The sequence below is a fragment of the Bactrocera tryoni genome, chromosome 4 (assembly GCF_016617805.1).
Source record: "Bactrocera tryoni isolate S06 chromosome 4, CSIRO_BtryS06_freeze2, whole genome shotgun sequence".
NCBI classification, from domain to species: domain Eukaryota; kingdom Metazoa; phylum Arthropoda; class Insecta; order Diptera; family Tephritidae; genus Bactrocera; species Bactrocera tryoni.
In genome coordinates this window covers 13,114,874-13,140,125 of record NC_052502.1, presented here as the reverse complement: position 1 = coordinate 13,140,125, position 25,252 = coordinate 13,114,874, and the positions used below count along the sequence as shown (strand labels likewise).

The 25,252-nt window shown below is 37.6% G+C and overlaps 1 protein-coding gene across 2 annotated transcripts in view; it reads left to right on the top strand.

Moving 5' to 3' along the window:
• LOC120776002 (runt-related transcription factor 3) overlaps nucleotides 1–7,530 on the top strand; it is a 96,672-nt gene extending 89,142 nt beyond the window's left edge. For both annotated transcript variants that reach the window (XM_040106435.1, XM_040106434.1), the window contains exons 5-6: nucleotides 5,531–5,725; nucleotides 5,914–7,530. In XM_040106435.1, coding sequence (XP_039962369.1) covers nucleotides 5,531–5,725; nucleotides 5,914–6,881 — 1,163 coding nt within the window. In that variant the 3' untranslated portion in view covers nucleotides 6,882–7,530. The remainder of the gene's footprint in view (nucleotides 1–5,530; nucleotides 5,726–5,913) is intronic.
• Nucleotides 7,531–25,252: the final 17,722 nt, after the last annotated feature.

Here is a 25,252-nt window from a genome sequence, read left to right as displayed (position 1 = left end):
TTTTTGTGCTAGGGGACGCGTATATTTGTAAGTACAGAATATGAAATCAGTAGCCACTGATTTAAGGTCCATACTTAGTAATTTTTTGCCAGTACTTAATATTTCAGAATAAGAGAATAGTCAATATAGACTAAAAGTCAGCACACAATAGTCAACAAGCAAAAGTTACCACTTGGTCAACCATTAATCACTAGTCAAAATGTGTAGTTTATATTTCGTATTTGAAAGTCATTACCTCGAGCTTAGTCAAGTATGGCCATACTTCATATAATTGAGAGTTCAAGTGTATACAAGGTGTTTTCCAAAGTAAACAGGACTATCTAGCGCCCCCTGTACTTGTCGAGCAGACTACCGAAAAAGACCCGAATGAGTCCATCCACCAACCCACACAATAATTAGAGCTTTATGCTATCAACTCTTTGTCTCTTTGGAAGATTTTTGATTTACGAGCTTGCAAACTTGCAACTCGTCCAAAAATTTAAGCCAGACGACTACCAATCGCGTCGCACGTTGGGTAAATGGCCGCCGCCAATTCCGATTTGCACAAGAAAATTTTGTTCAGCGTTGAAATTCACTTTTGGTTTAATTAGTTACGTTAATAAACAAAATTGTTGCAATAAAACTGATAATAATCCACAAGCCATAAATAGGATGCCGTTACATCTTCTAGAAGTCACAGTGCGGTGTGATCAAAGGGCATTCCCTATCCCCATTGGTCCATATTTCCTCAAAACTAAATCCGCCCATAATATTATATTCAAAGGAGAACGTAGTAGAGCCATAATTAATCACTTTTTCCTGCCGCGATTGGAGGATGTTGATGTGGTCGACCTTTGGTTCCAACTACAAGCCATACAGACAACGAAAGAATAAATTTATTGCAGGAAACTTTGGGTGAGCGCATTGTCTTGCTTAGTGAGCCCTGGTTTTCAAGATACCGCTGGACTATTTTTTGTGAGGTTATGTGAAGTTTCTTGTCTACGCAGCTAAGCTCGAGACAATTTACGCCTAGGAAGAGAATATTCGGCGCATTATTGCTGGTATATGTCCCAATTGCTGCAAAAAGTGCTCGAAAATTACTTCTCCCGCCTGGAATTTATTCGAGGCAGCTGCGGCGATCACTTGCGCGAAATCACTTTTAAACGTAATGCAGGCCTTTAGCTTTATAATAAAGCTAATTGTTGGCCATAACATTAAATTATGGGAATTTTATTTCCACTCGAATGAAATTAATGAAATAAAAAGTCTTAAAACATCCTTAACATCGTATACACTGAGGCTCCGTAATTCAGTTACTTAGCATTCATATGGTACACCATGTCGTATGAGCAACACAGAAGTTATAAAACGTTTGTATGAATGCTCAGTACACTTGATGTATCAGTTTAATTGGGTATAACTTTTTAAGTAAGGCTTTTATGAAAAAAGTTGTTAAGAGCTTTTTTGTAGAGCGGAGAATTTTGTGTTAGAATATCATATTTTCAAATATATAAGTCTACTTTTAGCTGAGAAAAAAAATGTATTGCCAAATATCAAAATATCATATGTTTAATATATGTATGTATAAGAAGAATTTGAGCATAAAATAAAAAGCATAATTTGAAGACATAAACTGAGACTTCAGGACGCCTTTGAACAAAACTAATCAACTTGTGAAATAACGAACACTCCAATATACGTCTCTGTGTATATGTTTTGAAAGCGAAACTTAAAAAAATGATTTGGGTGCAATTGAAAAGCTTTCCAATTTCTTAGAGGTTTCGGCTTTGAAATTAACTCTGAATTTATTTTCAAGTTGTGTATAATTTTTCAGCCAGAAAGCTGCTTCAATAATCGCAGATTATTTTTGCATTACAAGCAATTAATTTTAATTTTTTTTTATTCTATTTTCGATATGTATCAAATAAAATTAAATTTGTATTAGTTAAAACCGGTTCGCCTGCATAAAAGCCGCGAAATTATTTTGCGAAAATTTGTTGTTGGCATTTATCTAGCAACCCACTTGCATTGTTTATGATGTGTATATGAAACATTTAAGCCAATAGCATTAATAAAGCCACCACATAATCAATATCCACCATTTGGAGTGCAGCAAGCGCACACGGCGGCGTTGCCTCAACGAAAAACTAATTAATAATTTCCAAATGAGCTATTAATTAAGCCTAATTACACGGCGCCTATTGTGTGAGAAAGCTTTGAAAAATCCAAACAACCGTTCAAAAGGCAGCGCTGCCAAGCGAAATCACGGCGAAGCGCCCGCATGTAGGCTAACCTTTCGTGCAATTTTAGTTTTTTTTATGCACGCTTCCAAATACTAGCGCTGTAACGATAGGTTTTAGGTGCTTTATGCAATAGAAATAATAAATCAATAACGCCGGAGTAAACACCGAACAACGCTGTTGTTATTTTTATTGTTATTGTGAGCGATTTTGCAGCAACTAGTCATAAGTAAATATTACAAGCCTGACAAACACAGCTGCACACACACACATATATAGCGCATGTGTGCGCATTACACAAGCGCTGCTGCGTATGCCGTGAATGACGTCTGCTCGTTACACACACATTGCCAATGGCCAACAGTAGTCCGATCCAATCCAATCCAAACCAATCAGCAGCCTGCCCGCATAATAGCCTCATTCATTTACACGCACGCCGCCATGTTGACGTAATTAGCGCGTCGCGGCCGCGTTGATTTTACACAAATGTGTCTATAAACATGCACGCAGATAACGGTTAGACACGGCACACAACATCAGTGCACCGTTAGGCAGCGTATCGTGCCACCATATGTGGCATAGCCGTCAAATAGTTGCAGACACTGTGCAGACATGCGGTGTGATCGTTTGTGGGTGGTCCATATTTTATTCCCTTTGTTGTAATAAGCATGTACGGTGCGGTGCTTTAGGGTGGCAATTAATTAGCAGTCTCGTCTGTTCACTGTTTGGTGCCAAAATGCGATCCACAATCTGATGATTACGTATAGTATGAAATAAATATCATGTAATAAGTTATTAATTATTTTATAAAATATTGTCTCGGTTTCCACGTCGTTTTCTGAACTTTGGTCTCCATTTTATGTAATTTTCTCACATCTTACTATAACAAATATATATTATCTTCAAATAATCAAGTATTACGGTAGGTGATTATTTCAAATAAAAGCAAGAAAAAACGTTAACTTCGGTTGCACCGAAGCTAAATACCCTTCACAGGTGCATTTCTGTTAGTAACTATGTTCAGTTTGTATGGCAGCTATATGCTATAGTCAACCGAGATTACATTGTTGCTTTAGAAAATAACATATACCAAATTTCGTGAATATATCTTGTTAAATGTGAAAGTTGTCCATACAAGAACTTGATTCCGATCGTTCAGTTTGTATGGCAGCTATATACTATAGTTAACCGATCTGAACAATTTTTTCGGAGACTACATTGTTGCCTTTGAAAATAACATATACCAAATTTCGTGAATATATCTTGTTAAATGTGAAAGTTTTCCATACAAGCATTTGATTCCGATCGTTCAGTTTGTATGGCAGCTATATGTTATAGTGGTCCGATATCGGCCGTTCCGACAAATGAGCAGCTTCTTGAAGAGAAAATGACGTTTGCAAAATTTCAAAACGATACCTTAAAAACTGAGGGATTAGTTCGTATATATACTGACAGACGGACGGACGGGCCGCTGTCTGTCTAGGACATGGCTAAATCGACCCAGCTCGACATACTGATCATTTATACACATATATACCTTATAGGGTCTTCGACGATTTCTTCTGGGTGTTACAAACTTCGTGACAAACTTAATATACCCTGTTCAGGGTATAAAAATATATATTTTCCACATTTAAGGACAACCCTTATGTATAAACATCAAAGAGAAACGTTAACTTCGGCTGCCCCGAAGCTACAATTCCCTTTACTGGTGCATATTTGTATCACAAAATGGTATAAAAAGATCTTTATTTGGATTCCGATCCTTCAGTTTGTATGACGGCTATATGCTATAGTTGCCCGAACTGCAGAATATGTTCGGAAATTGTAGCATTGCCTAAAATAATAATCTGTGCCAAATTTCGTGAAGATATCATGCCAAATAAACAAGTTTTCCTTACAACGACTTGATTCCGATCGAACAGTTTGTATGGCAACTCTAGTTCTAGTTGACCGATATCTACGGTTCCGACAAATTTTCAGTTTCTTTGTTAGAAAAACACGTATGCAAAAGTTTAGACCGATAACTCAAATACTTAGAGACTTATTCGTGTATATACAGACGGACAGATAGAAGTATTGTATATTGCTTAATCGACTAAACTCGTTGTTCTTGTAACGGGTAGCTAATCTCCGTTGGGATGGTAAGGATTAGATAAGTTGTCATCGAGGTCATCAAACGGTAGGCCCAGGTTGCTGCTTCTACGGGGTTAGACCATAGGGAAAGAGGTGTTAGATGTGTAAGGTTACAAAGGCATGCAAAGAGGGAGTTTTTGTAATGCGGGGACTCGTTGCGGCACCTCGAGCTCTTCTTCTGCAATGGGTGATGGTTTGACTCCAAGTACGCCACCTACTGAGAGGGATTCGGTGAAGGTGTTAATGGCTCCATTGTGAATGGCGGCCAGTGTATGTCTGAAGCTTGTTGCCTCCATAGTCTAGTCGGCGTATTGTTTTATGTCGTCGACATATGTAGTTGAGGAAGGACCTCTTGATGCTTCTAGCAGGCGATTCCGCTCCAAGTAGGTAACTGCAGGGATGATTTCTGCGAAAATACCTCAACAGAAACTGCTCGGAGAGGAGTTCATTATGCACTTTAACTGGGAGCATGCGGGCTTCACTGTGCAGGAGCTCGATGGGAGACATCAAGAAAAATTCTGTTGTAGTTCGGAGTTCTAAAATGTTTGCTGCTTCCTGGTCCGCGTTTCACTACAGCCAGGCGACCATATCAGAGACCAATAAAGCAAAATTAAGACAATGTAAGGCCTGTCACAGGTTCAAAATTTCTTCTTTCTTACATTGAAGTGAAAAGGTCCCAAACCTATTCTAATCCAAACCAAATCAGCACACGAGAAAGCTTCGTCATATCTCGTTTCGATCTACGCTCCAAGCCGAGGTAAAAGAAACAATTATATACTATCAAGATTACATCTTAAAATTTCAAAGAGAACCCAAAAGTTTGGAATAGACTCCTTATTGTTTACTTAACTTATTATTCCCAGTTTACCGACTTTCCGACACAAAGTTGCCATAGATATACAAATATTTCAGAAGAAACTCCCAAGAGTTTCAAAAAAACGATCCACCCTTTCGAGCTCAGCAACGCAAGGACTTCTAATTATATCTCAAACGTCGAACATCTGCACAACGAACGAGCGTAGTTATACCGAAATTACTGCTTTTGGTCATTCCCCGAAATTCGTTTTAGAAAGGCGAGAATACTAAAATCTAAATCTTAATATTATCTTTCAACACTACGTAAAGCCTTAAATTTAGGAGTACTTTTAACAAATGATCTCTATTAAAATTTCCAGGTGCTGGCAATACACACTGGGGTTATGGCTCAGCATCCGCTTATTCGCCCTACTTAGCCGGTAGTGGACTTTCGTCCTGCACAACACCAACTTCGGCACAATTTAACAATCCAGCTTTGGGCTTTACCTGCTCCTCCAATGATCAGTCGAACAATCAGGACTTTACAGGCGGCACAAATCGAGATTGTGTACCAAGTAAGTATGAAAACAATTTAGTTTAAGTGCCGGAATAAAGTATTGGAGGCCAAGACTAAAACAACACCAAAATGTTAGCTCTAAAGAATGTCTAATATCGTACAATGTTTCATTTTATTGATACATATCTCTTAACGATCCTTCCGCCAAAATGCTAATATTTTCAATATACACTCTCTACTCTGTAGTGCTCCCCGACTCCACGGCCACCGATTTGGATCAGCACTTGAGCAATCTGGTCGGCTCCACCACCGGACAGATGACACACCACAGCCTACTCGGCTCGGGCGGTCAATCGGCGATCTCTTCCACAGTCAATGGCGGTGTCGGCACAAATTCGATACTGGTGCCACGCTATCATCACACCAACACCAACAACGATTACAATGTACACTCCAGTCAGAATGGACCGCGCAGCTTGAGCGACTCCTCCCAAGCCGAATCGCCGGTACAAGAAGATCTACTCACCACGAATACGCCCAATTTGGGGGGCGGCGGTGCCGGCGCTGGCAGCGGCGGTGGAGGCGGTGCCAATGGTACGAACAACGGCAACGGCACTGCCAATGGCAGCAGCGGCGCTGGCGCTGGCAGCGGTTCCAACTCATCCGCGGCGAATAACACGCTCGTCGGTGCCAATCAAAACTTTCCCGGACTGGTTAATCAGACACAAAACCCGTCGCACTATGGCAGCGGCAGCGGTGCGGGTGTCGGTGTCGGTGTAGGCGTAGGTGGCGGCGGTGCAGGCGGCGCCGGTGCCGGTTGCAATGGTTCGCTGTACCCCGTCTTGCCGGCCAGTCTGCTCTACTCACAACTCTACACGGCCGCCAATCAGACACATGGCTTTCATTCGCATGCGCTGACACCGACACACGCCTCACCGAACTCATCTGTGCACGGCGCTGAATTGCAAAGCGTTATGGATCATATCAACAATGTGGGTGTGGGCGTGGGCGTAGGCGTGCGTCAGCAGCACAACATTATGACGGGCGGCGGCGTGACGCATCCCGGCGATTTGACGCTGATCGGCAATTGTGGCGCCTCGGTGCGCAATATCGAAGACGGTAGCAATACGCAACGGCAGGTGGCTGCCTTGGCGGCACATCGGGGACACCACACACCCACCGATAATGGGGGTAGCGTGTGGCGGCCATATTGAGGTCAGGTGCTCTGGTGCGGCTCGGCCGTCCTATAGTGTTACGAGAACCTGGAGAGCGAGCGTGAGAACGCCGGCGGCACCAGTGAACCGACTAAATATTGGTATGGCTGAGGAGCATGTATGGTGAGTTAAGGTTTAGTGTGGTGGCATGCGGTGAATTGAGGTAGCGAGTGTGGATTGCCAGCAAGATTTGTGTATATTCTAATGTAAATAACTCAGTAGCCGACTTGAAGGTGAGCAAGTAACTTTTAAATGTGACTTTGTAAACATTTTAAAGCGTAAAGGCAAAAAGAAAACTAGTCGAATTTGTTTTAAAATATTAGTATTAGCAATAAATAGTCAAGTTGTTTTTTAAGTATTATTTAATTCATATTAAAGTCTACACTTAATAAACTCTACTCGTAAGTCTCTAAGAGTCCTTAGCAAATTACAAAAAAAAAAAATTATATATACATATATACTATACCATATAGTGTATATATATGGGTATATATACTTCATCTGCATTAACTAATACATACGAAAAAGTAAAGTAAGGAAAACTTCTTAAAATAACTAATTTATGGTAGTTTAAGTATTGCAAAATGTTATACTATTACAAAAACAAAAACATTAAATAATTAAAAATAAATAAATGTATTAATAAGTCCGCTATATATTTATGTATGTACTCAAACACATATGTATGTTTGTATCTATGTAAATGTTATGTGTATCACCATCCACAGCAGAGCATAAATAAGTTCCTAAACCCGCTTATCATAACATTTTCGATTTCATTGGCGCGTTTTACAACACTGAAAAAAATATTTCTTTCTTTAAAAATCGTTAAATATGTCATCTAATGATAATTAATATCTTTTATAAATGTGCAATAATAATAATTCAACTTAATAAGAAAAAAAATGTACAGAAAAAATTTTAATATTTTTTTTTGTTTTTTTTTGTAATAAAAAAACTTATTAAAAACTGTTTGCATTGAAAATTTTTAATTTTTGGAATTTTATGAAATTTATAGAAAAAGTTTTTAAAATATATTTTTTAATACTTTCTTATTTTTTGGAAAAATTTATTTTTTATTTGTTTTAAAATATAGATCGGAAGATTTAATTTTTTTTTGACAAAAAAAATATTAAAAACTGCTAACATAAAAATGTTTGATTTTTGGAAATTAAAAAATTCTAAAATTAAAATTAAAATTAAAATTAAAATATTATTTTTATTTAAAAAAAATCCTTCAAAAATAATTTTTTAATTGAATATATACATACATATTGTATTAAACTATTATAACTAAAAAATATTCCAAAATAATTAAGAAAAGTTTTAAGAATTTGTTTTTAGTATTCGTTTAGTATCGTTTTGGATATCAGGTGGAGTTCAATTACCAAGTCCATGACGCGAATTTCACAGACTCTGTGACCTCACTATCGATACCTCTTCCGGTGTATCATACCGTGGGAACCCCAGATGCTTAACGCGTAGTCTCGCCAATGCGGGACAAGTGCACAAGAGATGCTCTTCTGCTTTCCTGGTGCCTCACTCTAGACATTTTCTGCGTCTTCTTGATCTGTCAGCTCCATTCTGCGGTCGTGTATCAACCCCAGACAGTAACCATTTAGTATTCCGATCATGTTCCAACAGTCTCTTCTTTCGAGTGCCAGTAGGAATTTTGTGTACTTCTTATTTACAGTTTTTCACATGACTTTTGATTTTTTTACCATGCTTCTGTCCCCAGATCGTAATCCCAATGCATGGCTTTCCCAATATTGATCACGTTTTCGAGTGTTTGCCGTACATTATTCTTGGCAATCTCTTCCACTATTTCATTGCCCTCGATGCCTTTGTGACATGGTACTCAGTGGAAGTTGATGGCTTCTGGCAACACTTTCCAATGCTGCCCTGCTTCCCAAAACACTTCTGGCCGATATGCTGCTCGGCTGTCTGCGTAGGTGTTGATTTTGGAATTGTCTGCAGATGTATTAAAGGCCAGCACCGCGGCTTTAGTAATAGCAAAGACCTCAGCTTGAAATATAGTGTAGTGGCCCGCAACTTGAAAAGCTGCTTTAACTCTAGACTGTATATAGCGGCATCAAGCCAACAAGCATATAAAGCATTGCTAGCCTTTGTCACTCTTCATTTCACACTGTGCTTCCACAGCAGTTTGCTGTCCAAGTCTACCCCAAGGCACTTGGTGCGGTCCTTGAGAGATAGTTATGTCCCATTTATTGAAGGGAACCTCCATAGATGAAATTTGTACTTTTTTGTGTACACAAGAGAATCCGTTTTCTCTGGCTTCAACCCCAGACATGCTTGCGATGCGCAATTCTGGACTGTATTGGAAGTGGTGATCATAATACTGCTAATGATCTTTAGAAACCTGCTCGTTATTAAGATGGCAATGTCATCCGCATGTTCCACTATTTTAGGGGCTTTACCATCTAAGTTTCTTAGCAGTTATCATTAATGCCCATAGAAGCGCAGATAGCACTCGACCACGCAGAGTACCTTTACAGCCTTTCTTGGTCATTCCAGCGTTGCTCCTTCTGCTCTTATTCTTTTAGAGGTCAAAAGGCTTCTGATCAAGCGTTGTATAGCAGCATCAACTCTTATTGACTGGATGCTGTTCAGAATAAATTTTCTCTAACATTTTCAGCAGGAAGGAAGTTAAGCTTATATGCCTGAAGTTAGGTAGGTTGTTTTTGGTTCTCTCCAAGAGTGTGGCACATAGCTGAACTTCATTCATCCCCTAAAAATTCCATTCAAAAGAACCGCAAATATTTTTATAGGGAGACGTGTATCAGGTTTCGTCAAGGAATTCTGATGAAAATGCTCAAGTTATCAGTGCAAGGGACCAACTTCGATCACGTCATATAAATACATTACAATCCTATGTTAATAACGTTTTTTTCGGTGTACTCTAATAATTGTTTATTATATTATTTAAAAAAAAAACATTTTACTGATTTAATTTAATATTTTTATACCAAAAAATGCTTAATTTCCTAAATTCCAATTAATTTTTAACAAAAACCACAAAAAATATTTGTGTACATATGTATGTTGAAACCCTCATTCGATAAAAAATTCCAACCACCCAACTTCATGTGTGTGCGCCTAAGAAAAAGCTAGCGAAATAACTGTAATAAAACATGCACTAATACAAGTATATGAACTAAGTATGCATGTATATGAAATTGTACGGCAGTCATGCCTTAAACTAGTAGCAAAATTTTAAATGTAAATACCGTTTAAGTCTAATTAAAACTACGACACACACACGCGTACGCACCCAAGCACATTTGTATGTATGTGTGCGTGAAAAATGAAAATCGTCTTGATTAGAATTTCATCTAGGAATTTTACAAAGAAACAAATGCAGCCGAGAATATATATAAACATACACACATATATGTATATATATACATACATATGTACATATGTATATGCATTGTCGAATTTCTGTCCAACTAAAATCGGTTTGTGGTGTAAAGTTGGTGGGCTTGCAGTTTCTTTATAGTAAAGAAATCGGCTTGCAGTCTCACACATTTGTAATTCTAACGGCATTTGTAGGTGTGTGTAGCCGCATTCAAGTTGAGAATAGAGATGGAGATGAGCAGGAAAATATACATATATGAAGTGTCTAACGATTTTAAAGAACATACTTATAAAATAAATTAATAAAACAAAAACAAAAAACAAAAACAATTCGCCATGATAACTCTGAATAATTACATTGTGAAAATAAAAATTAAATTATAAATAGAAATAAATTATTTCAGTGTTTTATTTCATTAGTTAGGGTTATATACAGTTAAGAACGTATCTCTCTCTCTACCTACTGCACTGCATTCTTCTGAAATTATTAAAAGATAATGGATATATTCCTTATAACTATATCTAGGGACAAGCTCATGCGTCAGCAGCCGAACTCAAGTTGGTTCTGTTGGAAATTGAACGAGATCGATAATTAAAGGTGAACTTAATTTGTAAGAAAAGTCAACCTCAGCGTCCGTTCGACAAGTGCAGATGGCAGCCAATGCAATTACTAAGAGGGTTTCTAGGTGGCGCATCAAATTAAAAGAGTCCAAAATAATTCATGTCGACTTTACCTTGAAAAAATCGACATACCGACCGATTTATTTAAATAATACTCCTAACTACATCATAAGAGTGCTAAGTAACTAGTCATAAGCTTAGATGCTAAGCTTCGCTGGAAAGAACATGTCAAAAATAGAGTAAACTTGATGCCACCTAATTGGCAGGATACCGATTTTAGCAATCCAAAACATGATGTCAATATACAATCAAGTTCTAAAGTCAGTTTGGGCCTACGCGTAATGCAAGTAGAGGTACATTTTTCAATAGTCTTTCTTTGACAGATTTCGCGTGAGTCATATTATTTTTGTTCAGTACTATTTGGCATTTCATCATGGAAAGACTTGCACCCGAACAAAGTTTACATACAAATCGTTGAGCTTTATTACGAAAGTTCACGTCCTGTAAAGAATGTGTTTGGTACCCTTCGCTCAACTTATTTTGAACATAATCGACCTACTGAACGGACTGTTCGCAACACCATCACCCATCTTGAAATTCAGAATTCATTATAGGATAATATTCGACCGAATAGACCACGCCGAGCACGCTTTGAAAAAAAAATACCATAGCAGCGGTAGCTGAGAGTGTACACGAAGAGGGTGTAGAGTCGATTCGGTGCCGTTCGCAGCAACTCGGACTGACGTATGGAACGACTTGGCTTATTTAACGTCGAGATCTTAAATTGAACGTGTACGAAATACAGTTTGTGCAAAAACTGAAGCCACCCGTCCTTCCCAAACGACATCGCTTCACTTTATGGTTTCTTGAAAACATCCAAGAAAATCCGAGGTTTTCTTTGTTCAGCGATGAGGCCCATTTCTGGCTCAAACAAGCAAAATAGCCATGTTTGTGACGAAGGGCAAGCTGATGAGATTCAAGTGCTGACATTTCATGCAGAAGAAAACAAAGGTGTGGATTAGTTTGTGGGCCAGTGGAATCATCGGTCAATATTTCTTCTAGACGGGAACCATTATCGCAGCATGAATACTGACTATTTGATACCTGGAATTGAAGCTCGTGATCTTGGCGACATTTGGTTTCAACATGACGGCGCCGCTTCCAATACGTCGTATCGATCAATGTATTTATTGAGAGAACACAGTGTACAGATTACTTCGCGTTTTGGGCCGGTCGATTGGGCACCAAGATCGTGTAATATCACATCGTTAGACTTTTTCCTGTGGTAAATGTAAAATCGAAAGTCTATACAGACAATTCCGCTTCGATTCAGCCCTTGGAGCAGAACATCGCGTGTGTCATTCGGCAATTAGCAGTCGAAATGCTCGAACGGGTCATCGAAAATTGGACCCAACGGATGGACCATCTGAAATGTGGCCGTTTCTGTTTTTTTCCCCTTTTATTAAAAAAGTGCGGTAACATATCTTCCGCCGATAACATGCAAGCCAAAGCTCTCAAATATAATTAAAGAATAATTTTTTGACAACTCCGAAAAAATAATAGTCGCTAATTTCGTTCAACGAGTAAAGCTACATATCTCTTCCACACCAACATTGATTTAATTAAACAATAGTTTGACAACGAGTCGAACGTATTTATTGGACGCAGGCTTTTCTTATATTCTTCTAAGAATTATGATCAAGGCTTCATTAATATAGAGAACATGATACTAAACGATGGAACCACACTCAGCTCTGTTGTAATGCGGAAATAAAAACTCCAGTCAGATTTACATATATTCAGATTATTTCGATCACGCAGGCCAGACATACTAGAGAAACGAGTAGCCGTCACCAAACCTTTTGTTCTTTTGCCTGGCCTTATTAGTCAAATTTCTATGAAAGCGTTATTGAACTTTTAAAGCTCATACTTGTATATCTAAATAAAGATCTATTTTTTGTCAGTGATAATCCAAAGGCGCAGAGAGATTAGTTGTTGGCTCTTGCATAAGCCAATATGAAATCGAAATGGCAAGAACATGGCTACCCTTGAACTTGTTCCACATTTTGTAATTTTTCATCCCAATGAAAAGTCGGGAATCCCACTGAGTTCTTTTTTTTAAGTTTCTTCTGCTATTAGTATACATACATTTATGAGACCACAATGAAATTAAAAGCTCCAAATTGCGACCGGAAACGAAGAATTAAAAGTTGCTGGAAGTAAACTAATAATTTACCAAGCAACAACGTGGGACATTGGCTGAAAAGAATAGCTATCATTACCATTGCGTTATCTAATGAAGCGAAGTCAATCGATATAACAACAACAATAGAATATGCAATGATGAGGGAAGCACCATAAATCTGAATAAGATGAAGACTAAAGCAAAATTCTAAAAATGGAGTTCCAGCAAAACCAAATTAAGAGAAGAAAACACCTATAGATCGTATATGAACAAATATATATATTTTTATATACATATATGTAGATTTGCATACAAACTGTTGCTTATGAAACATAGGGAAATTTGGTGCACTCGAAAGAAAAGTGGCAAAAAGACCATATAGGGAACTCCAGCTATATATGTAGGATATCGATGGTACAATCAAACATATATGAATATATGCATATGTGTATGTGTGCGTAACTGATAGAGTATATCTGGTAAAGCGCAACGTACAAAGTAATTTTCTGCTCAATTTATTTCACATTGTGGCGTCCAATTAAGCTAAAACTAGCAACTTGGCGCAAACGCCAAGGTGGGTGACAGCCAGCGTGTCACAGGACCCGCGCGCCGATAAACAGGACGGCAGACAAACATCATGCGAATCAGCACTGGAGCGGAGTACAACGAACAAACGAGCACACACACGAATGTGCTATGTGGCGAGCAATTCGACCGGTCGACCACACGAAGCGAAACGGAACAAATGAGCATAGCTGCGGGTCACAGATTTCAAATAAATGAATTGCAAAGCGCAGAAACACAGCAACACACAGGTAATGAGGACGAAAGTGTGGAACACGGCGAGCAATTGGAACCGGTGGCCGCCGGCAATTGTATACGGGAACTGCAAATATTAATGTGCGAGTGGAAGAGCTTGTAGTTCGAAGCTCTGCGGTTCAAGTTAGTCACGTCACTAAGGTGAATGCTTTGGCGGCTAGAAGTGAATGGAAGAGCGTGGTTTTTTTGGTAGAGTATCAAAAGTTGGAATTGTGAAAGTTTAAGGGAAATCATTCGTACAAATGAGCAAAGTTGTTCGTTTCGTAGAAATATCGAAAGAACTTTTTTCAATTTTTAAGTTTTATTGAATTACAGAATTTTTTATTTTGGCTATTATTGGATGGAGGAGGCATGGAGGTATTGATTGTAAGTTATGCACCAAAAGTGTCTGAAAGAAAATGTATACCAAGAGTCCGTTGCAACGATCTCACGTATTCCCTAAAGGCTGTTCGGAAATACATGAGTTAAAAGTAGAAAAAAAAAATTTCAAGAAAATTTTCATTTTTGAATTTCTCCTCTTTTTTAAGTCCTCCCACTCAGGTAAAATACACTTAAGCTTCTTCCTCTTCTTTATTGGCGTAGACGCCGGTCGCGCGGTTTTAGCCGAGTTTAAAGCAGCGCGCCAGTCGTTCTTCCATTTTGCTGTTTGGCGCCAATCGGATATTCCAAGTGTAGCCAGGTTCTTCTCCAAATGGTCTTTCCTTTGGAGTGGAGCTCTTCCTCTTCTTCTGTTTTCCCCGGCGGGTACTGCGTCGAGTACTTTCAGAGTTGTTGCATTTTCATCCTTAGGGACAACATGACCTAGCCAACGAATCCGGTGTCTCTTGATCCACTAGATTCATATATCTCGTACAGCTAATCGTTCCATCGACTGCGGCGTTCGCCATGGCCAACTCGCAAAGGACCATCAGATGTTGTCATCTTCTATGACTCTGTGCCATATATCAGGACGGGATCGGAGAATTATTAAGTGTCTGTTTTTGGGTCAAATTTAAAATATTATCATTGCCATGTGAAAACAGTTAAATGGTTACGACAATTCGGGACGTTCCAAAGTTGTTTCTTCTTGGAAGTATGATCAGTAGAATGAAGATCACTAGTAGAAGTACAAAGTTAGCAAAAATTCAACATGTGATCGACATTTTCCGCACATGATTCTTCTGGATTAGTCCATTAGGTTGTGGTCAATCGAATTCAGTTGAAGATCATCAAGATCAGAACAATATACATACATTTTATTTTCAGCCTAGCATGATTATGTGCGGCAAATCAAGATCGCCGTTAAAGTTGTATGACGTCGGAAAGGTGCTGAAGGCACGATTCTTCAAATCGAAACTAAGCTTTATAGGATCAATCTCATATACCACGTATCATATTTGACTCGTACGGTCTAACATACTTCATTCAGCATCAACTTCGCAAATAGTGAGTGGATGATACCCAACACAATTTTCTCTACTTTTTCAACACTCTTAGTGAAGTTGGTAATGCGCGGTGTCAGCCACATAGAGGTTTACCATTCACATTTGGATCTTCAATTGATTTTCTCAAGATTCTTGTTAGGTCTCTGCCAATATTTCAATTTCTTATAAAGAATATTCTCGACTTCCCATCTGGGAACTCAAAAGACGAAAACTGGTGGATGAGTAGCTCAATATCTTACCAGACTAACTTAACTTAATATTTCGATTTTAGATTCAATTCTTCAAAAGTAGAGCCAGGGTCGTCTCTATTCTGGAATATAATTAAGTTATTTTTGGCTTCTGACATATTCAAAAAAGAATTTTTAGAATTCTCGTCCATTAGCAAATTAATTTCTGTGAATTCGAAGAATGTATGAAAGCAAAACATATATTACTTAAACCATACAAAGGTATATATGCATTAGAGCGGGTCGATTTGTAAGGAGTCGAATGAACGGAGAAACCAAATATACAAAAAATGTTTTACGGTTCCTTCTGAATAAATTTTCTTAAGAAACTATAGGTCTAAAACCGATTTCGAGCAATTACTTTTAAGGCGAAATTCAGCTTTTAGGAATTTCAGATAAAATTTTGTTAATAAATTTTTGAGATATCCGAATGTTATTGAAAATGTACTAAAAACTTATTTTAAGCCTTTTCTGTATAAGAAAATAGACATGCATATGTTGTCGTTGTCTGCTTTTCTTTATTTTAGTTAAGTATATACTCGTATTAGAGAAGGTTTCTTCAAAGTTATGATTCTTTAGCTTTTGAATTTTTTAATTTAATTTTATACAAAAAGTATACCCGAAAATATACCAAAAAGTATACCGGAAAATATACCAGAAGGTATACCAGAGAGTACACCAAAAAGTATTCCAGAAAATATACCAGCAAGTATACCAGAAAGTATACCAGAAAGTATACCAAAGAGTACACCAAAAAGTACACCAGAAAGTATACCAAAAACTATACCAGAAAGTATACCAAAAAGTACACCAGAAAGTACACCAAAAAGTACACCAGAAAGTATACCAAAAACTATACCAGAAAACACACCACAAAGTATACCAGAAAGTATATAAAAAGTATATCAGAAAGTATACCCGAAAGTATACCAGAAAGTATACCAAAAAGCACACCAGAAAATATACCAGAAAGCATACCAGAAAGTATACCAAAAAGTATACCAAAAGTATACCTTTCGGGTATACAAGTATACAAGAAAGTACACCAGAAATTACCCCAGAAAGTAAAAGTTTGGTAGATAAATATTATATGTAGTTCCCCGATCTAGCTGATTCCTACAAACGTCTAATACAATAACGAAATGCGCCTCTGTATTAAATAATTTCAAAAAGATATCTCAAAAACTGACGAAATTTTTTTTAAAAGTTCAAAAACTTAACTTCACCTTAAAAATCACTGAAAATGAAAATCAATTTTAGACAAACCTTTTCTTCAGCAAACATGCTCAGGGCAAACCAAAAAAATCGACCCACTCTAATACGCACATGCTTAGCCAGTACACACTTTATTTTTACAAAAAAAAAATCTCAAAAAAAAGCGCCCACATATAATATAAAGCAAATTGCTGCCTTTCACATTCTTCAAATCTGCATATTAAGAATTCTTAATTAATCCGTGTTTGTCTGCAACATGCCAATGATGTTTTGCATCTCAAATGAGCAATTTCGAAAGACTACACTCCACACAACTCCAACGAAGCGTTGGCAACCTAAAATATTGCCAAACATAGCCAGCAACAGCCTTTAACAGCAACAATAACAACAACAATTGCCACTTCAGCTTCGCAAATGTATCTTCTTATGATTTAAATGTCCCAATTGAGCTAAGAAGAAGAGAAGAATTAAGCTAAAGTATGTAAAGCCGTAAGAAAGCAGCTCCACGAGCTGTAAAGAAGAAGAAGAAGCGGCTGCTGGCAACCGAAAATGCTGAAATACTCCAACAATAAAAAGCCTAATTAAAAATTCTACACATTACTTTCACTAACCTACCAATATTATTTGGATGTCTGTATGTGTGTGTGTAAATTAACCCTTGCTCATAAGATATGTATGCGGCGTCTTCAGAAGTAGCTAAGCTCGCATGTTAAGTCTTCGCACTTGGTAACCACTTGAGAACAACGGTCTCTGGGTGTCTCAGCACGCATATGACAACTAAAAATGCACATGTGTGAGCACATACTATACACTGACATACACATATATATACAAAAATATACATACATTCATATATGAATACATATACAAACAAAAATAAGTTTGTCTGCATGTGCATTACATATCCATAAAATCTAAGAAACTTTCAGCTAATACTAGCATAAGTATGAGTCGGAAGCACTCTTTAGCAACTTTGCACTCAAACACACACGCATACATAAAGAGAGGTTTACTGTTATGGTAGGTGTGAGTTATTTCATGTTCGACATTTTAACACGTTTCAATTTGTTGAAATTTTCGCGCATCTCACACTGGTTTCTTCTAAGTTTTCTTGTTGCTTCCTACCCTTTTATTGGGTCACATAACACACGCATCCCTTAGAGACCACCACACACACACACACACGTTGCTTTCATCCGAATCGTTGTTGCTCGAGCTTGAAGTAGTAGCTAATTGGCATGCTAGAAACTTCTTTAAGATCTTATGATTTAGTAGAATTTATTAAAACAATTGCAAACTTTCGGAAATGTGAATTTCAGAGAAAATATGGCATAATGCCGGTGCAGCCCAAATTTTAACCACTCGTTAACTCCGATGACTGAAGGCGCAACTTTTGGCAATAGCTTAGAAAAGAGACGAAGAGAAGAAATAGAAAAAATATGTTGTTTGCGTCCTAAGCCAAGGCCAGGACCGATTTCAAAGTCAACTTTATATCAGAAGAAAGGGAAATGTAAACTTGGTTTGCACCGAAGCTATAATACCTTTCACAAATAAACAAGTTTCCATACAAGAACTTGATTTGGTCGGTCAGTTTCTATGGCAGCCGATATCGGCGGTGTCGACAAATGAGCACTTTCTTAGAAAAAAAAAGAACGTACGGAAAATTTCAGATCGATATCTCAAGAACTGAGATTTTAGTTCGCTAACAGTCTCCGACGTTTCCTTGTAGGTGTTACAAACTTCATGACCTAATATATCCTTTAAATATAGTATATTGGTGTTGGGATCTTTCGGTGGTTCATATTTAACGCAAGGGCATTTTCTTTCTAAAAGGAGACGCTGTCTGTATTTCATTAAGACAACATCAGGTGCCAAAAAATAGTAAGACGCTGCTCATAATTTTAAAAATCTGAATTTATTCTTCAAAATCTATGTCGCCCCCCTAAGAGTAATCCCCTTTGGTTCCAATACACTTGTGACAATGTTTATTGCAATCCTTGAAACAGTGCCGATTAATGTCTTCAATTGACTGAAACGGTTTCCCCGGAGCGATCCTTTGAGTTTGCCAGAAGACACACGGAGCTAAATCATGCGAATACGATTATTGTGACACGATATTGATTGCAAATTTAACGAAAAGCTCACGAAGAATCAAGCAGTATGCGACGGTGCATTATCGTGTTGCAAAAACCTAGAGTTGTCATCCAATAATTCCGGGCTCTTTTTGCCAATAGCTTCGCGCAAGCGACGCATAACACTCAAACAGTATTCTTTGTGACAATGTGGTCAGTCGAAAGGTATTCGTAGTCAGTACACCTCGATAATCGAAGAAAACTCTCAATATAACCTACATTTTTGACCTGCTTTTACGTGGTTTTTCGGCTTCAGCTCACCTTTGCCACGATATTCGGCCAATTGATCGGCTTTTTCTCGGCCCTAAGCATAGAACCATGACTCATCGTCAGCAATAATACGTTACGTGAGATCCTGGTAGTCGGAAAGCATCGTTTCATAGAAGTTAAAGCGGAAAAAATTCTTAAAACTAGTTGCGCTTTCAATCTTCTTATCCTTCAAACTGATTGTCACAGATCCTCCGATAATCCAACGATGCCAGTGATATCTCTGACTGTTAATCATCGATTCTCAAGCACCAATTAATTTATTTTATTGACGTGCTGAACATCAGTTGATGTTGATGGCCGTCCTGAACGTGACTCGTCGTTAACGCGTTTTCGTCCCTCTTTGAATAATCTGTACCAATCAAAAACACTGGCTAGCGACAAACAGTTATCACCGAAGGGCTCTTCCAACATTCTGAACCTTTGGGCACCTTAAATTTGATACCGCAAACAAAATTTAATGGACCCTCTTTGTTGAATAACTTCATTCATCGTAATAATCGCAGAATGCACTTTGTGTACTTCAAAAAGACAAGACAATACTCAGCACTAATGATTGTTTTGATTCCAGATTTGTCACAGATCACCCTGATAATCAAACTAACCTAAAAAAAATATTTCGACGAAAGAATTTTCGCGCGAAATTTAAATTAAAAAGTCTTACTATTTTTTGCCCACTGCATGAAGTTAACCGAAATTTCGAAAATTTTATATTAGATATGTGATGGATAGAGGAAGAGTTGGCCCCAGTTTTATGTTTAAGAAAATATGTTCACTGAATTTTAATTAATTATCTCACACATTGCCCAATGTACACGGTATAATTTTACCGGAAGTCCTAAAATAATTTGGTCATATGGGCGGATAGAGCAAGTACTGACCCGATTCTAGCCATTTTTAGAATCAAGTCATACAATTAACTCATGCTTCGGTATAAACTAAGCTAATTGCTGTTAAGGCCTCATATTATGTAACTTGGAGCCTGAAAATGTATAGTATGATTTCGCCAACTTTTACTTTAGACTTTAGCAAACAATAAGATTTATGCCTTTATCTTCACTAATTTGTCTACTGCGATGAAAAATTAATTTGGAGTAGGTAGGATTGTCGAGAGATCGTGCTGTACTAAATTTGCATTCTAATTCTCTAGTAAGTGTTGACATATGAGTTCCTCTTGACAACCTTTTCAGATACGCTAATGATTCTAAAATTTTAGTAACTCTTTTGCAATTGGTTTTCGGATGATGGTTCGTATGCCTAATCCGAGCATGTGTGCATTTGAAGTAAAAATGGAATTTAGGTTAAAGATGAAGTTCAATGGAGATATTCTTTGCCAAATCCTAGAAACGTTTTGAATTCCTCGGAAAGTTTACTGATTGAGGAAAATATTGAGATAATTTTTAATGGCGAGTGCTTTTTTTCTAATGCCTTTACTTTCCATTTATTTGCATTAGGTCCGCAGAAAAGAAACTTCCAGTAAACTTTAATATTTATTAAAATTTTGTAAATAAATTGCAAGAAAAGTATCAAAGACACCTAAGCAGTAAACCACAGAGAATTTATTAGTTCGGCAGAAAAATGTGAGCTCAGCAAATATTCGGAGAATTTACAAAAATCACTGCGCTCGTGCGCAAGAATTTTGCTTAGCAATAAAGGCAGTGAAATTAAGGTGATTAATGGCAGTTGCAAGTGGCAAGGAAAAATATTATTTTTACAATTGCTGCAGTTAATGTGAATAATTGTCTGCAGAAATACTTGTGGTCGAATACGCCGAGAGCAGGCAGTGTTATTGTAGTATTTTGTTTTAAATATAATTTTCGTTTATTTTCTTATATCCAATTCTTCATTTGTGCAGTAGTGTATATGTATTTAGTTTTTCTCTAAGAAATAGTAAAACTATTTGCTTCATTATAATAATCATTACAATATTCAACACAAATATTATTGAACATAAAAAAAAAAAATCATTTATTTACTTTATAACATTTCCGAAAAGTGATTCTTCATTACAATAAATATGTAGAAGTTTCATACTTTCTAAAAATAAAAGCAAGTAAAAAAGTATAATTTTGGAAGTAACCCAAAATGAATATCATAAACCGATTTTGGTTGAAATCAGTTTTGCAGGTCCCGAGATATATGATTTCACATAAAAGTGAACGGTGCCACGCCCATCGTCCAATTTTGGTACCGGCTCATATAAAGTTCTTTGGTGCCATTCCGGATGTAAGCTTTAATGTCTATGACGAATTTAATTATTGGTTTTTCGCACTTTTAGTAGTTTTTAACAAAACCGTTATATGGGAAGTGAGTGACCCCACCCACAAGTCGATTTCACATATGTTCACACTGTCGTAAGAGTTGAAAAAAGTTGTTCTGTGTTGGTATATACAATAAAATTATTAGGGACGGGGCCACGCCTACTTTTATTTTAAATTTTCAAATCTCAGGCACAACGGTCGAAGGCACCGATAAGCAGACAGTCACTTCGATGTCAACTCTTCTCGTCATCCTGATTATTTACATTAATGTATATAACTCCATATTTGATTCCAATGATTTTCGATCAGAAGGAGTCGCATAAGTAGAGTCTGTCGTAAAGAACATAAACCACTTTTGATATCAATTAGCTCTATTTTTCCTCCTTCTAGTCAAACACACTTTGCTTATTAAAATCGAAGGATCGGAGTCGATTGAAAACTTGCCAATTGCTTTGCAAACCACTCGGCTTTACAAGTTTTCTTAGAAAAAAATTAAGTTCAACTGACAATGACGATTTCATATATAATTCAAGCCTCAGTAGCTCATGATATGTTCGCATCTGCTTGAAAACAGTACTCCATCTTTTTATAAAAAGATCAATTACTTTATTTTGAAAGTTCTTCGGAATCTCTCAGGTCAATCATTATCTTTTCTTTGTCGTGAAAGCTCTACTACATAACCTCAAAGTTTTCCGAAATCTCTCCAAGTCATCCCTTACATATTCTTTTGCAGTGAAAGCTCTACAACCGGATCGTAAAGTTCTACAAAAAATTTACAGTGAAATCTCACTTACTTTAAAAATCTCTCAGTTACAGTTCATTATCTTTTCTTTTAGAGTGTAAGCTCTATAAAATAAGCTTAAAGCTCTTCAAAATTCTTCTGCAATCAACGATTATTTAGGATTTTACTTTAAGCTCATACACAATTTATAGTGAAAGCTTTTTTAAATTCGTTCTACGAAGTCCCTCAGGTCTTTCATTATCTATTCTTTAATGTGTAAGCCCTACTACATGACCTCAAAGCTCTCTAAAATCCATCAGAATCACCCGTTATATTTTTTTCACAGTGAAAGCTCTATAACATGAACTTAAACTTCTACAAAAACTTTACAATGAAAACTCAATTATTTTAAAAGTTACCGAAATCTATCAGTTTTATTTCATCATATTTTCTTTAGCAGCGTAAGCTTTTTAACAAAAGCTTAAAGCTCAGAAAAATGCTTCCAGAATCACCGATTATTTAGTATCTTATTTTAAGCTCTCCCAAATTTACAGTGAAAGCTCGATTATATTAGCTTCAAATTCTCCAAAATCTCTTAGAATCAAAATTTAGTCAAGACCTGTTAACTTATATTTCTTGCGAGGCCAACACATCCGGAACTAAGCATTTCCAATAATTAAAGAGCACTTTAAAAATGACAATTATGCTCGCATGAGCCATCTTTGCATAGAATACCCAAATAAATAGCACCGAATTCCCAGCTAAGACTAATCCGCGAACGGCCAAATAAACATAAGAAAACCGTCAGAGAGCACACACGGGCTTATGCATGAGCTTATATGCTTACGAGCTTGAAATTAATCATATGCGCTGTTGTTTGCAAAAGCACAACGAATAAGCTGTGAAGCACACACACAAACACACAAAAATGCTCATTACGAGCAACGAGCTCACACACACATATGCGCACACATATCCCCACATGGAGGCAGTGAAAGGAGTCATAAGTCGCTTGGTTGGCAGTCGGTTGGAAAAAAGTTTCATATCCGCTTAATTAAGTCGCTGGCAAAGTGGCTTGAAGGATTAATAATTCGCAGGATATTTGCGTATTTGTTTATTTGCGAGCCGCGCGCATACAAATGAGCCAAATGAAGCGACAAGCGGGTCGCAACCTCGCAACAGGCGCCACTGACACAAATGATTGGCAGCCAAAGGTGAACAGCAGCAACAACAATACAGCAAATGCGCAGCGCACACCTTGCTTCCAGGGAGCGCTGTGCACCTGAGTGCATGTGTGTGTTTCTGCTTTTGTGTGTGTGTTGGTTTGCGCTGCGACGTGCGGCTTTGTCATGCAAATGAAAAAGTTTCAAATGCAATAAACTCGGCAGTGTTACACGGGTAAGAACAAACACTGTCAGCCACAACAACAACAACAACAACAACCGGCGAAATGTACCTCTCGCCATGCCAAGAGGCACTTGTGAATTATTACGCATATGAATTGTCGTAATTTATGAGTTGTTGTTGTTGTCACTTTTTTTGGTTTATTCTTGGAAGCGCGTATTATGACGGAGAAGAACTCGCTGTTAATTCAAATGTGTGTTCTCAAGTGCAGCGCGAGTATGAGTGCCAGAATGAGCTTGATACCTCAATTACGCTGATGACAATGTGCGCCCTAATGAGGTTAATGAAGCTGCTGTTTATGTTTACTTCATTTGCTGTCGAAACTTTCACATGCTCGCAGTTCTAATTGTTGTCATAAAAACAATGTTGCCATTAACTATATGAAGAGTTGAGAAATTTTGTACATAAATGCATACATACTATATATACATATAGGCATACTTACATATATAGGCATAATGCGTAATTTGTTTGAGACACAGCACCATGAGACCATATAAATATTTTCTCAAAGTAAAATAAAACTAAATCAACTAATTAAAGAAGATTTTCACGAATTATTTAGAAAAATCGTCTTTAATTGATTGGACTGATTGAATCTTATCATTTTGTGTCACCAACAGATCAGATAATCACCATGCGCCAAGTCTTGGAAAAGTCCCATGAAAAGAAGATCGACGCACCCCACCTTTTAGTCGATTTCAATACTGCTTTTGACAGGACTCGTAACTGGCGTTGAACAAAAAACTTCGTCTGGATCGGTACCAAAGAAGGTTTCAGACAAGGTGACTCCCTACCTTGCGATTTCCTCAATGCACTAGTGGAGAAAATAATTCGACTGAAAAGCTGAGTAGAGAAGGTACAACTTTCTAAACGAGTGTATAAGCCTCCAGCTGTGAAAGTATTCATCGCAATACTTGCCGAAGCAGAGGAAGAGGAAAACCTCCACTCCTTTAGAAAGACCTGGTAAAGAAGGAGCTGGCTACACTAGGAATCTCCAATTGGCGCTTAACAGCGAAAAGGAAGAACGTCTGGTGCGCTGTTGTAAAACTCGACTGTCATCGCATGACCCTCATATGAACTACCGTGAGATTGAGACAACTATATTAACGTCAATAGCGAGCGTGGACCGTCTCTACTTCTAACAAGTCGGTGCACCACCTCATGTTAAAGATTGACACGATTTCAAGTCTCTAGATTATTTCCTTTTAGGGTATCTTAAATCAACACCCATCGACTAGCAACGCTCGAGGAGCTCAGGACAACTTTTAGCGCGCTGTGATTGAAATTTTAGTCGAGATATTGCACAGGGTCATCGGTATTGGCGTAAACGGATGGAGATATGCAAACGAGAAATTCTTTGAAGAGATTCTAGAATATAATATTAGGTCTGGTAAAAAGGAAAGCGTTGAGTCCGACCGTAATATAAGCCCCACTCAGAGGCTAAAAATCCCGCAAAACAACGTATGGTATTATTTATAATGTATTATCTGCAGATCGCTGCTGTATCACAAAAAAAATAATGCATTTCTGAAACGCGGTCGGTATCTAGTCGTGGTGAGGCAGTGCAAAAGGTGCAAAAGCAAGGCAGAAAGGCTTTCTTGTGTGCTCGATGCAATTGGCAGGGAATCAACAACAACGAACTGCCCCACTACAGCATAATTCTTAGTACCGACTATGCTGTTAGCATTTAAACTGCCTGAAGTAATGAGTTGCG